An 11,825-nucleotide genomic window follows, 5' to 3' on the forward strand; every position below is an offset into this window, starting at 1 on the left:
CTATTACTGGCAAAGGGGGGGCTATTACTGGCAAAGGGGGGCTATTACTGGCAAAGGGGGGGGCTATTACTGGCAAAGGGGGGCTATTACTGGCAAAGGGGGGGCTATTACTGGCAAAGGGGGGGGGTCTCTTATTTCTAGCAAAGGGGGGTCTCTTATTACTGGCAAAGGGGGGGCTGTTATTACTGGCAAAGGGGGGCTGTTATTACTGGCAAAGGGGGGCTGTTATTACTGGCAAAGGGGGGCTCTTATTACTGGGGGCTGTTATTACTGGAGGCTCTTATTACTGGCTCAGAGGGGCTGTTATTACTGGCACAGAGGGGCTCTTATTACTGGGGGCTGTTATTACTGGCACAGAGGGGCTCTTATTACTGGGGGCTGTTATTACTGGCACCGGGGGGGCTGTTATTACTGGCACAGGGGGGCTGCTATTACTGGCACAGGGGGGCTATTATTACTGGCACATGATTGGAAGCACTATAGGGGCATCTACTGAGGCCACAAAGAAGGGGTATTTTATATGGGCTCTCTGTACAGTACAATTTTTTACTGGGACACATTATGGTGGGTACTATGGGGAAGGGGGGAGAGGAGTACTATGGGGTCATCTACGGGGGGCACTAAGAAGGGGTATTTTATACTTGCAAATTATGGGGGACACTGAGGGCATCTACTGGAGCATTTTATACTGGTACATTATGGGGGGCACTAGGAGGAAGGAGGGTGTGGAGGCCTATGGGGTCATTTACTAGGGGCACTATATAGGGGTATTTTATACTGGCACATTATGGGGGCACTATGGGGACATTAGCTCAACTGGGGGCATTACAAGGGGGTATTTTTTGCACTGTCACATTATAAGGAGAATTATTACTACTGGGGGGGGGAGGGGCATTATGGTGGGCTTTATTACTCCCCCATGGTATGACCCCCTAGTAGCAGCACCAGCCTCTCCCTGCTCTGCTATCCCTCTGCCCCTTCTCCAAATACTTATTATGAAATCTTTCTCATTAGGATAAAACACATCAGCTCCGCCGAGCCCCCGGCCAAAGTGTGGAAGTGGCGTCCGAGATCCCGAAGGGCCAAGCCAAGTAACTGTGAGTGTTCATGTGAAATATGTTTGTTATACACATATAGCATACACTGTGTAGTCTGTTCTATAAGCACCATTGTTTTGTGGCGGCGGACAGAAAATAATCTGAAAGTGCCCCTCCCGAGACCAGGCTCTGGATCCGCCACTGCTTGCACATTACTGTGAGTTGTATTGCTGTGGAGCTATGAGATACACTGAGTCTGAGATACGCCTGTGTTGATAGTGAAGAGGAATTCTGTACCAAGTGTAGGTGATGTGGGCAGCGAGATATGTGGGTGGGGCTGTGTGTGGGTGTGGCCTGAGGGTGGGCAGGGACACAGGGGCCCCATGAGTTGTCAGTCCGCACCTGATGACCAGGTACAAACAAATCCACTGTGATGAGATGAACTCCAGTAAACACTCAATAAATCCATAAAATGTCTTCTTTATAGTATAATCACATTGAAAACCACCTGCCATAGATGTGATGTTTTTTGCTCTGTTTAGCAACTCATGGGTGTTCCTTCTTTCCTTCTTTCTTTCCTTCAGAAAATGAGTGACATATGAACAAATATTCCCCCACAGGTAAATTATGGATTACATGATGTGGTTACTGCTTTTAGCATGTGCAGCATCCTCCTCCAAGAGCCACATTATTCTGCAAAGTGCAAAAATATCTTTGTCCTGCTATATATGCATTTACTGTATATTTCGTATGCACATGGTAATCACAAGTCATATCTTTAGCCACCACTAGATGGGGATGGTGTCATTCAGTACAAAAAATACCTGTCACAGTCTTTGTTGTTCGTCGTGACACATTAGCCGTACATGCTGGTTGTCAGGGGCAACGCATTGTTGTCGCAGCATGTATGGACTTTGCTTCCCTTCTCCTCGTTCCTCCCCTGTCTGGCGCTGGAGGGGTTAACTTCCTAGCTGGGTTTTATCACCTGTGGCTTCCAGGCTGGAGTCAGTTGTACTCCAACCTTGGTGTGCGCTGGAGTTATGCTCCTGGTCTGGATTTGCCATCTTCCTGTGTGAGGGCCACCTTGTGGGACATCGATGTCTCACTGTTGTCTTCTATGTCATCCTGTTGTCTACCTTCCCTTCACTACCCTTGCATATGTTTGGTGATGTTTATGTATGGGTGGTTGTTGTCTTGTTTAGTGGTTGTTACATGTCTGGTCTGTTGTTGTCTGTAGTCCAGCATGCTTGCTAGACATGTTCCCTGTGTGAAAGCCTCCAGAAGGGGGTCTCAGGGTTCCCCGTAGGGGGAACCACAAGTCAGTGTGCAGCTCTGCCGGGGGTTGCCATGCATCCTGTCTGCATGGGGCTCCGGTTGTTGTTGCTGCGGCACGTAAGTGCGTGTTGTTTCTGGGCACTTGCCTGCCAATTCATTAGCTGTGCACTAGGCCAGTGAGACTCCTGTTAATCCGTGTCTGGGATGAACAGGTTGTCTCAACCCTTTTTTTATTTGAGGGATTATCAGGGCGACTAGGTTCCTGGGTATGAGCCATCCTACCATACAGGTCTGCTCATACAGTGAGTAGAAAGGGCCAGGATTAGGGAAGCAATAGGAGGTGACCTGCTCCCTTATCCTATCTCTCAGGCCTAGTTGCTCTTCTCGCTCCTCATTGTACGGTGGGGGGTTTCCCCCACTCCACACCATTATAAAATACCCCTTTATAATGTGCACCAGTACAAAATATACCCCCTCATAATGTGTGAAAGTACTAAAACTACTCCCTTATAATGTGCACCAGTGCAAAAAAAATGCCCCCTTATAATGTGTACCAGTACAAAAAGTACCCCATTATAATGTGCACCAGAACAGAATATTCCCCCATTATAATGTGCACCAGTACAAAAAATATCCCCTTATAATGTGCACCAGTACAAAAAATATCCCCTTATAATGTGCACCAGTACAGAAAATGCCAACTTGTAATATATGCCAGTACAAAATATACCCCTTTATAATGCACAGTACAACCCACCCCCCTTATAATCTGCACCACTACAAAAAATGTCCACTTATAATGTGTACCAGTACAACCCCCCCCCCCCCCCTTACATACAAGCTTTCCTTTTAGATATGATGTAATGTCTGGAGGTTATATCAGCACTGGAGCGTTATAAGAGGAGCGGCTGATATCAGTCACATATGACTGTGGATAGGTCATCAGTATCTGATCGGTGGGGGTCTGACATCTGCTGATCAGCTGTTTGAGAAGGCATCGGTGCTCCTGTGAGCTCTGTGCCCTTCTCTGTTCTTTTCCTAGGCCATGTGACGTCACATTCATTGATCAAGTGGCCTCAGCCCCATAGAAGTGAAAGGTGCTGAGCATGATACCAAGCACAGCCGCTATACAATGTACGGTGCTGAGCTTGGTGAGCTGTGAGGAGGCCGTGGTGCTACTGCGATCACTTCAATAAATGTAACTTTTGACTGGGTGGTTCATCTAGGACATGGAATGTCCACGTGTGGCTGCTGTCCAAACTACTGACTGTACATAACAGACACAGTTATCAACTAAATGAGTTGCTTAAGGGTACTTTCACACTTGCGGAAAAAGATCCGGCAATCTGGACACAAATGGATGCATTTGTGAGATGGATCCCGATGCGGATCCGTCTCACAAATGCATTGCAATACTGAATCCGTCTTTCCGGTTGTCGTCCGGAAAAACGGATCCGGTATTTATTTTTTTCACAGATTTAATGGTCTGCGCATGCGCGGATGGAAAAAACGGATCATTTTTTGGGGCCAGATCCGGCATTAATGCATTTCAATGGATATTAATGCCGGGTCCGGCATTCCGGAAAGTGTTCAGGAGAGAAAACTGCTGCGTGCTGCGGTATTTTCTCCAGCCAAAAAACGTAAGAGAAACTGAACTGATGCATTCTGATGCATACTGAATGGAGTACTCTTCATTCAGAATTCAATAGGATAAAACTGATCAGTTTTTTTCTGGTATTTAGCCCCGAGGACGGAACTCATCACCGGAAAACAAAAACGCTAGTGTGAAGGTACCCTTATGGGAAACAATTTGATATAGTGCAGTGCACAATACTGTTCTGTTTAGCACACTGTATTTTGTGCTAAAATGCATACATTAATGTGCATGAGACTGAAAAATTAACGAGTAATATCTCCAGCTCTAGGGTGGCCCCGCAAAATCAATTCCATTGGTGGGCCCTAGGCACCAAGCCCGATTAGATCCTCAGATCAGACCCCCATATCAGAGACTCAGATCAGACCCATATATCAGATCTCAGATCAGACCCCCATATCAGATTCACAGATCAGACCCCATATCAAATCTTCAGATAAGACCCTCATATCAGTTCCTCAGATAAGACCCCCATATCAGACTTCAAATCAGACCCCCATATCTGATCTTCCAATCAAACCCCCATTTCAGATCAAACCCTATATCAGACCTCAAGTCAGAACCCTTATCTTCAGTGACTATCCCCCTTTACCGTTATTTAGGAGGCCTACCTGCTTTGACCTTCGTTTTTTACAATTTATATATTTAAATAATTTTTTGGGATTTGATTTGCTCTCTTTTGCCACCCGCTGTTCGTTTTGGATTTTTGCAGATTTTATCTCCTTTTTACAGATTTTATGATGGATCGATAAACAGATGGATAGATAGATTTTTTTTCTTTGTGTTTCTAGCCATGGCAGCGTGCACCCGCGCATTGGGATGTGCTGACTGACCCCAATTTTCTTTGCAGTGTGTACTGGAGGTGTGGCTGACTCCATTTAGTTTTGCACCCCTGACCAGCCTGTCAGCCCCATAGGCTGATTTTAATCAGTGTAAGTATAAAGCTGTAGCCTGCTCTCCCTGGCATCAGGAGAAGTATAGAGTGGACTCTCATTGCATTCATTGGAAGCCATCTGGCACCAGGAGAGGTATAGGGTGGGCTCAGCATGCATGTTGGTACCTGCATCCCCTAAATTTAATGGAGGCCATTTTGGCACCAAAAATAATAGAAAGCAAAGTGGACCCAGCATGCATGTGGTACCTGCACTCCCTGAATTATATGGTGGCCGTTATGGCACATAACAGGTAGAATTTAGTGTTAGGTTCCCGTCTTACAGAGATCGCCTTGACGTGTGGCAGACGGTCCCAAATAATTGTGTACAAAATGTATTTGCCAAGAATCTCAAATTTACAAAATAAGCGTAGCATTTGCACCAGAATATTTTCTATTGCTGTGGCATGATTTTTTTTTTCTTAGATAGAGAGAATGGATGAATAGATCGATATTGCTGTTGCATTGTGTTTTTTATTTAGAATTTCTAGCCACACTGACATGTCCTTTTGCATTTATTAAATTGTACAGGTTATCACAAGGAGGGGAGTCAATCTAGAGTAAGGTCACCTCGCCATGGTAGATGGGCAAATATTTTTTATCAAAATGTATTTGCTTTATACCTGGTTTATATTTATATAGTGAGTGCAGCATTAGTAGCATTTAGAATCCATGTATTCAGTATTTGCAAAGAGCTGTTACATTGTGTTTTTGCTATTCGATTAATAGAAAGACAGATAGGTGGTGTAAAATCCAGTCCAGAAAGGACCCTTTGGGGCGCACATCCCATTGTCTATATATTTCTACTATTAGTAACGGACTTACAAGCTCAGCTTGACTCTGATGACAACACACAGCTAAGAACTGATGACGATCAGGGATGTAAAGAGAGAAAATGGCCACAATACAGTTACCCTTCACTTTAATTATATTCACTCCTCGTTCCATTGTGAAATTTAATTTTCTAAATGTGAAAATGTAATTAACACTCGTACATCAATTATAAGAATAATATAGAGTGATGACCTAGTGACCGAGAGCTTCTGAACCACCACAGCAGCTGATATAACACTGAGTAGCACCAGTACTCATCCACTGATACTGTAGCTCCTTTAAGGGATTCCCTCCACTTCGATTAGTTTCACATGTCCTTTATCTTTATGGGGTCCTTTAATTATTTCAACCTACTCGTGTTAGAGTAGAGACAGTAGAGATATCTGTTTTCAACTTTCCAGGTCAAAAATTACACATCTTCCAGAAACCACTTTTCCACACTGTGAAGGACCTGGTAAACAGGACTTTCTCTGATGATTGCACATATTTTGCAGTAGCCATATGATGGTCCTCTACTAAAAGCAACACGATATTGAAATCTCCAGTTAAAAAACTTCCTGTACTTCTCATCGTCCTTGTCCAACTCTAGAAGATAGGCCGCCAATTCCTTAGGACTTGTGAAATCATCGACGTGAATGAAGGCATCTCCAGGGACAAAACGTTCATAGTTCTTCCGAGATGTTCCTAACACAACTGGAACCGCCCATGATCCAAAAGCATTGGACCACAACTTCTCGGTGATATAATCCTTGTAAACTGAATTCTCAAAGGCGAGGTAGAACTTGTACTGAGATATGGTGGCAAAGAAATCATCCCAGCTTAGTTTCTTGTGCTTTGCTCCATATACATCAATAGTGATGTGATTCTTTAGCTCCTCATAATATGCAATGCGGGGGGCACCAGGGTACCACTTACTGACGACCCAAGAGACCAGCTTGGATTTTTGGGGAATGGTAAAGTTTTGCCCTCTCTTTTTTAATGGCTCCATCTGACCATATGGACAATGTATATCTGAATCGCGCCGGAAGGTCATGGTCATGTTGAATAGGTTATCTAACATTTTCAAGTTCTGGATAATCCGTGGTGGTTCCATATTGTACCAGATCCAACGCTGAAAATTAGGTTTTGACTCTTGGGGCAAAGAGTTTTTGTCATACATAATATCTGCGTGATGAATGAGGACAGCATCGGCAACACCATATAGACTTCTATCTACTGTCAACTTGCATCCAAATATACCATATTCAGGACACTTATCTAAAGGAGATTGATATCCCCAGGGCCACTTCCAAATGAGGACAATAATGTCCTCCTCGTGTTTCTTTGGGGGCGTTGGGCTTTTAACTGCTGTCTCATTTTGGTTCTCTTTTCCTTGACAAATCAACTTTTGAATATTTGTTGACACCCCAGAGGCGATACTTGCACGTTTCCATACAAAGGATAAGATGAACAGGAAAAGAAAGAGGACCAATATATTTAGATGTTTGCAGTTGACTGAAGCCAAGATCATCTTTAGTCTGTAAGGAGATGGAGAATCCAAATATTAGTTGTGTAGATTAAAGGGTTTCTGTCATCATAAATACCTAAATTAAACTGTCTGACATTAACGATGTGCTAATGTCAGCTAAACCTAACTAGCCTATTTCTAGTTTTATCCATGCCCCCATTACTCCTTAAATGTACCTTGTATAATATGTAAATTAGCCTCTAGGAGCAGGGGGGTGTTGATCATGCTCCTAGAGGCTCTGTTCTCCCACCTCTGTCACCTCTCTCCAAGTCTTGATTGGCAGGCCCAGGCAGCGTTCGCATCCTCCTGCTGGCCCTGAGTGCATGTTAAATCTCGCGTCTGCGCACTGCCGCTCAGTATTTGGCGCAGGCATAGTGAAGGAAGGGACGCTCACTGGCTGCCGACTTCCTTACTGCACCTGCGCTGAATACTGAACGGCACTGCGCAGGCGCAAGATTTACCATGCACTCAGGGCCAGCAGGAGGATGTGAACGCTGCCTGGTTATGTCAGTCAAGACTTGGAGGGAGCTGTGTGTTTCCATGGTAACAGACTACAGATAATCCCTGCAAGTAGTCCGATCTGGCAAATATGCTCTCTTACACCTATCAGCATTGCCAGTTTTGGGTCGATTCGGTTGATATATACCATCTCTGACCTCAAACTAAAGATATTACATTTTACATGTATGATTGACCCATTTTGGATCCTCAATTTTGACATTGATGTTTTAATTTTTGCCATCAAATTTTTATTGTTTGATCAACATATCTCTCTATCAGAAGGCTTGTTTTGTTTGCAGGGTGAATCATGGTGCGGAATAGAAAAAACTGTCTTTGGAATTCAAATGGGTGCCTCATTCATTGAGTCAGCATGTTCATGGTCATGCCAAATTTCTACTCTGCTACTCTACTCTAGTTTTGCTACTCTTTTAAATTACTATATATTATTTTTTTTCAAAAACATTTTTTATTAGTTCACAAGACAAGCAAGTACATAGTCATAACAGGTAAAGATCAGACATCGCGTCTAGCGAACATTTTCAATACAATATTGTTTTTTCAGAAAAGACATAACATAGCCTTTCAGTAATATATAACATAAACATAGCTGTCTCCATGAGATACACCATCATCACAAGTCCCAGTTTTAATAACCTTGACCGGTAAGACATAAAAGTATGTTTTATATAATACCTCGAATATGTCATATGGTTCCTGCTAGAGAGAAGATCAACTCTTTAAGGACCCTGTTGTAATCTGCCCAAGGAACCATTGAGTTGTTCCGTTAGATACCATTTGGTCAAAGTAAAAGGCCTCATTATATGTTCTATTTCCCCATCAGAAAGAATATGTATAAGAAAGCCACGCCATTTTTTAACAAACTTCCCAATTTTCTGCTCTTTATGCCTTTCAACCTCCCATCTCTCCAGGGCCAACAGGTCTTTCAGGTTCTGAAGTAGAGTATCTCTTGTGGGGCACAAGGGCTGCAGCCATTGTGCTAATAAGCACTTCTTGGTTACCATACATATCGAGTGAAATAAAACCGTCAATTTTTGCTCCACCCGTCCCCCATCACCCTCCGTCTCCCTAAAGTGGAATAAATAAGTTATGGGTGAAAGTGGTATTTCTAACTTCCAGACATCTTTAACGAGAGTTGCGACCTGATTCCACAGTTCAGTGGACTTAGGGCAAGTCCACAACCTATGAAACAAGTCGGTCCTCTGCATCTTACACTCTGGACATTGTGTTAGTCTGTCCGGTTTCTCATTTTTGGGGGGAAGATTAAAGGCATAAATGGCGTTGTGCATGATCCTAAAATGAGTGTCCCTCCAGGTTTCATTTAAGATGTGCTTTCTCAACGTCCACCAACCTTTTAATATTTTCTCTTCCACCTCTTGGTCCTCTAACAATCTAGGCCAGGTCCTGAAAGCCTGCTTAGGCAACCCGTCTCCCAGAGCTTCCCTAACCTGTGCATACAAACATGATATAGACTGTGGTCCTGCCCCTCTGCGCAATATTTTATCAAAGGCATTCTGTCTGGTTTCCTTTGGGGGGGTCTAACAAGCAGCTGGAGAGGCAATTATGAACCTGCGCATATTGTATGCTTTGGAAGGAATTTAGCCCATAAGATTCTATTGTTTCTTGTCGCGTTAGCCATCTACCTTCCATGTTGTGCATTAGGTGTGCCGCTGTCAGTATCCCCTTATCCCTCCATTCCTTAAATAGTTTGTTGTTCTTTCCCTGAGCGAAGTCAGGGTGCTCCCATAAGGGCAGATACTTGGATACTCTCTGGCTAAGGTGGAAGCGCTTCCTGAGAGCCCTCCAGGCTGCCCAAGTGTGTCTGAAGAGAACAGAGTTTCTTAGGCGTAGCGGCAGGCCCTTCATGCTCGTATGCAACAAGGTACAGGGATCAAAGCGTGCTACCAAGGTTTTCTCCAGGTCAAAATCAGAATACCAGCTGGTCTACCTTACCTAGTCTATTATATGCCTGAATAGGCAGGACAAGTTATATAACCGAACATCTGGCAGATTCATGCCACCTTTGATTTTAAGTGCCATTAACTTTTTGATCCCTATCCGAGGGCGTCTGCCTTTCCACAGAAAGTGGGTTATTTCGCTGTGCAGTTTGGTAATATCCGCATGTTTAATTAATAGAAGCAGCGTTTGCATGGGATATAGGAGTCTAGAAAAGGTAATCATTTTGATTAAATGGACTATCCCCAAAAGGGATAAAGGAAGTCCCTGCGAGATTTTATGGGACAAAGGGGTATAATTTAATCGGTATAATGAATCTGCCGTATGCTCCAACCTGATTCCCAAATACTTGATGGTGTGCTCGGCAACTGGTATGCCATACAGGTGCGTCCCTCGCTCATCAGAATTGCTTCCCCGGCCAAGGTACATCTGCTCAGCTGTGTATCTAATCCTATTATGCGTGATACTGTCTGCTCAGCTGTGTATCTAATCCTATTATGTGTGATACTGTCTGCAGAGTCATGTATCTAATCCTATCATGTGTGATACTGCCTGCTGAGTTGTGTATCTAATCCTACCATGTGTGATATTGCCTATGAAGCTATTGTAGGTATGTGTATAGAGTGTTATACAGAGATAAGGAGCCCTGCTCTGTGCACATACTGTACACTCCAGCCACTGCTGAGAAAACAGATGGATTTCAGTCCCTGTATTTCTCTGTCTTGTGGATGACATCCGCTTGTTTGCGCAGCCGGCTTCTTTCTTTCTTTCTCTCTCTCTTTCTCTCTCTCTTTCGGGTTTAGAGGTGATGTCAATGACGTCTTCTCTTTCAGGTTTAGAGGTGACATCATCAGCGCAGGCGCACTGAGGGAGTGCTAAGTAAGCGAGTGTTCTTCTCTAAGAGGGCTTGCGCTGAATGAAGACACGTAAGGTGCAGGCGCGGGATTTGAATTGCAGACAGGGCCAGCCGGAGGAGGAGAGCGCTCGCTGGCCCTGTCAATCAGCAGGAGGAGGGGGCGTTTTTTTTAAAGGAGGATGCGGCGGCTACCAGCAAGTAACCGCCCTACTTGCTGGTAGTGAAGTCATTTGCATATTTTAAAAGCTCGATTTTTAGTGAAACCAAGCCACAGACAAAGGTAAGAGCCCTATATAGGGAATAGTCGTCCAATAAGGATTTTAATATGCCCAAAAATGAGTTTTTTTTTGGGGGGGGGGGGGGGGTAAGTATCCCATCAATCAACTCCTGTTTAGTCCTTGGCTTTTTTCAGACCTTATAAATCTCCTGGAATTCCATACAGGTGTAGTACACTGGCACAGCCAACGACCTACCTATAAATGACATCCTTGCCTTCTCTGGGAGAGCTGTACCTGACATTTCTCTGACTGTCATCACCCCAGAACTGGCCGAATTATTGTTTGCCACAAGTCACGGACAGCTACAATCTTCCAAGAGAATGAGCCCCATGCGATGTACCTGACCTGGGTCAAGACTGTGAACTTTGATGGCAGTCGGGCAAAGAGAGCTCTGCCCAGCAACTTGAAGGAGGATATTTTATCCAGCTGCTGGTATAGGTTCAGGCTGAGACTAACAGAGATCGGCATTATCCGTGACACCTTGAATGCCTTGCTACGGATGCCCAGAGTCCAGCCATGGAAGAGCAATAAAGAACTAGCATCCCAGCAGCCATTGGGACGTTTCATTCCCTTCCCAACTGTTTTTCACTTTAGAAATTTGACAGTCTGAGAAAGTTGCAAGTTATTAGATTCTGTAAATTAACAGTTTTATTGTGTAAGAAGACATTACACAAGAATTTTTTGAAGCAAGTATTTTTTTTAAACAAACAGCATTTCTGCCATGCTACATAAGCACTTGCCCATTGCAAATATAATGTATATGGTGTGGTCATACAGAATGTACTTAGATTTGTGTGATTGTTTTTGCTGGTGTTATTGTAAGTAAAATATTTTTTAAAACAAAATAACCACATGTATCTGTTGGGTTTTATATTTTAATTGTAGAGTAAAAATATGACTGTTGGCACAATGAACACAGAAGGACAGTAAATAAAATACTATAGCAAAAGGTATAAAAAATGTACTTTACAATCAGTG

General features: G+C 43.7%; 1 protein-coding gene across 1 annotated transcript; it reads right to left on the reverse strand.

Annotated features, from left to right (window-relative positions):
• Nucleotides 1-6,140: 6,140 nt before the first annotated feature.
• On the reverse strand, nt 6,141-7,241 carry LOC122946588 (3-galactosyl-N-acetylglucosaminide 4-alpha-L-fucosyltransferase FUT3-like). Its single transcript, XM_044306312.1, has one exon. The coding sequence runs from the start codon at nt 7,239-7,241 to the stop codon at nt 6,141-6,143; it is 1,101 nt and encodes a 366-aa protein (XP_044162247.1).
• Between the last annotated feature and the right edge of the window lie 4,584 nt (nt 7,242-11,825).

This window comes from Bufo gargarizans, chromosome 9 (genome assembly GCF_014858855.1).
Source record: "Bufo gargarizans isolate SCDJY-AF-19 chromosome 9, ASM1485885v1, whole genome shotgun sequence".
Lineage (NCBI taxonomy): Eukaryota > Metazoa > Chordata > Amphibia > Anura > Bufonidae > Bufo > Bufo gargarizans.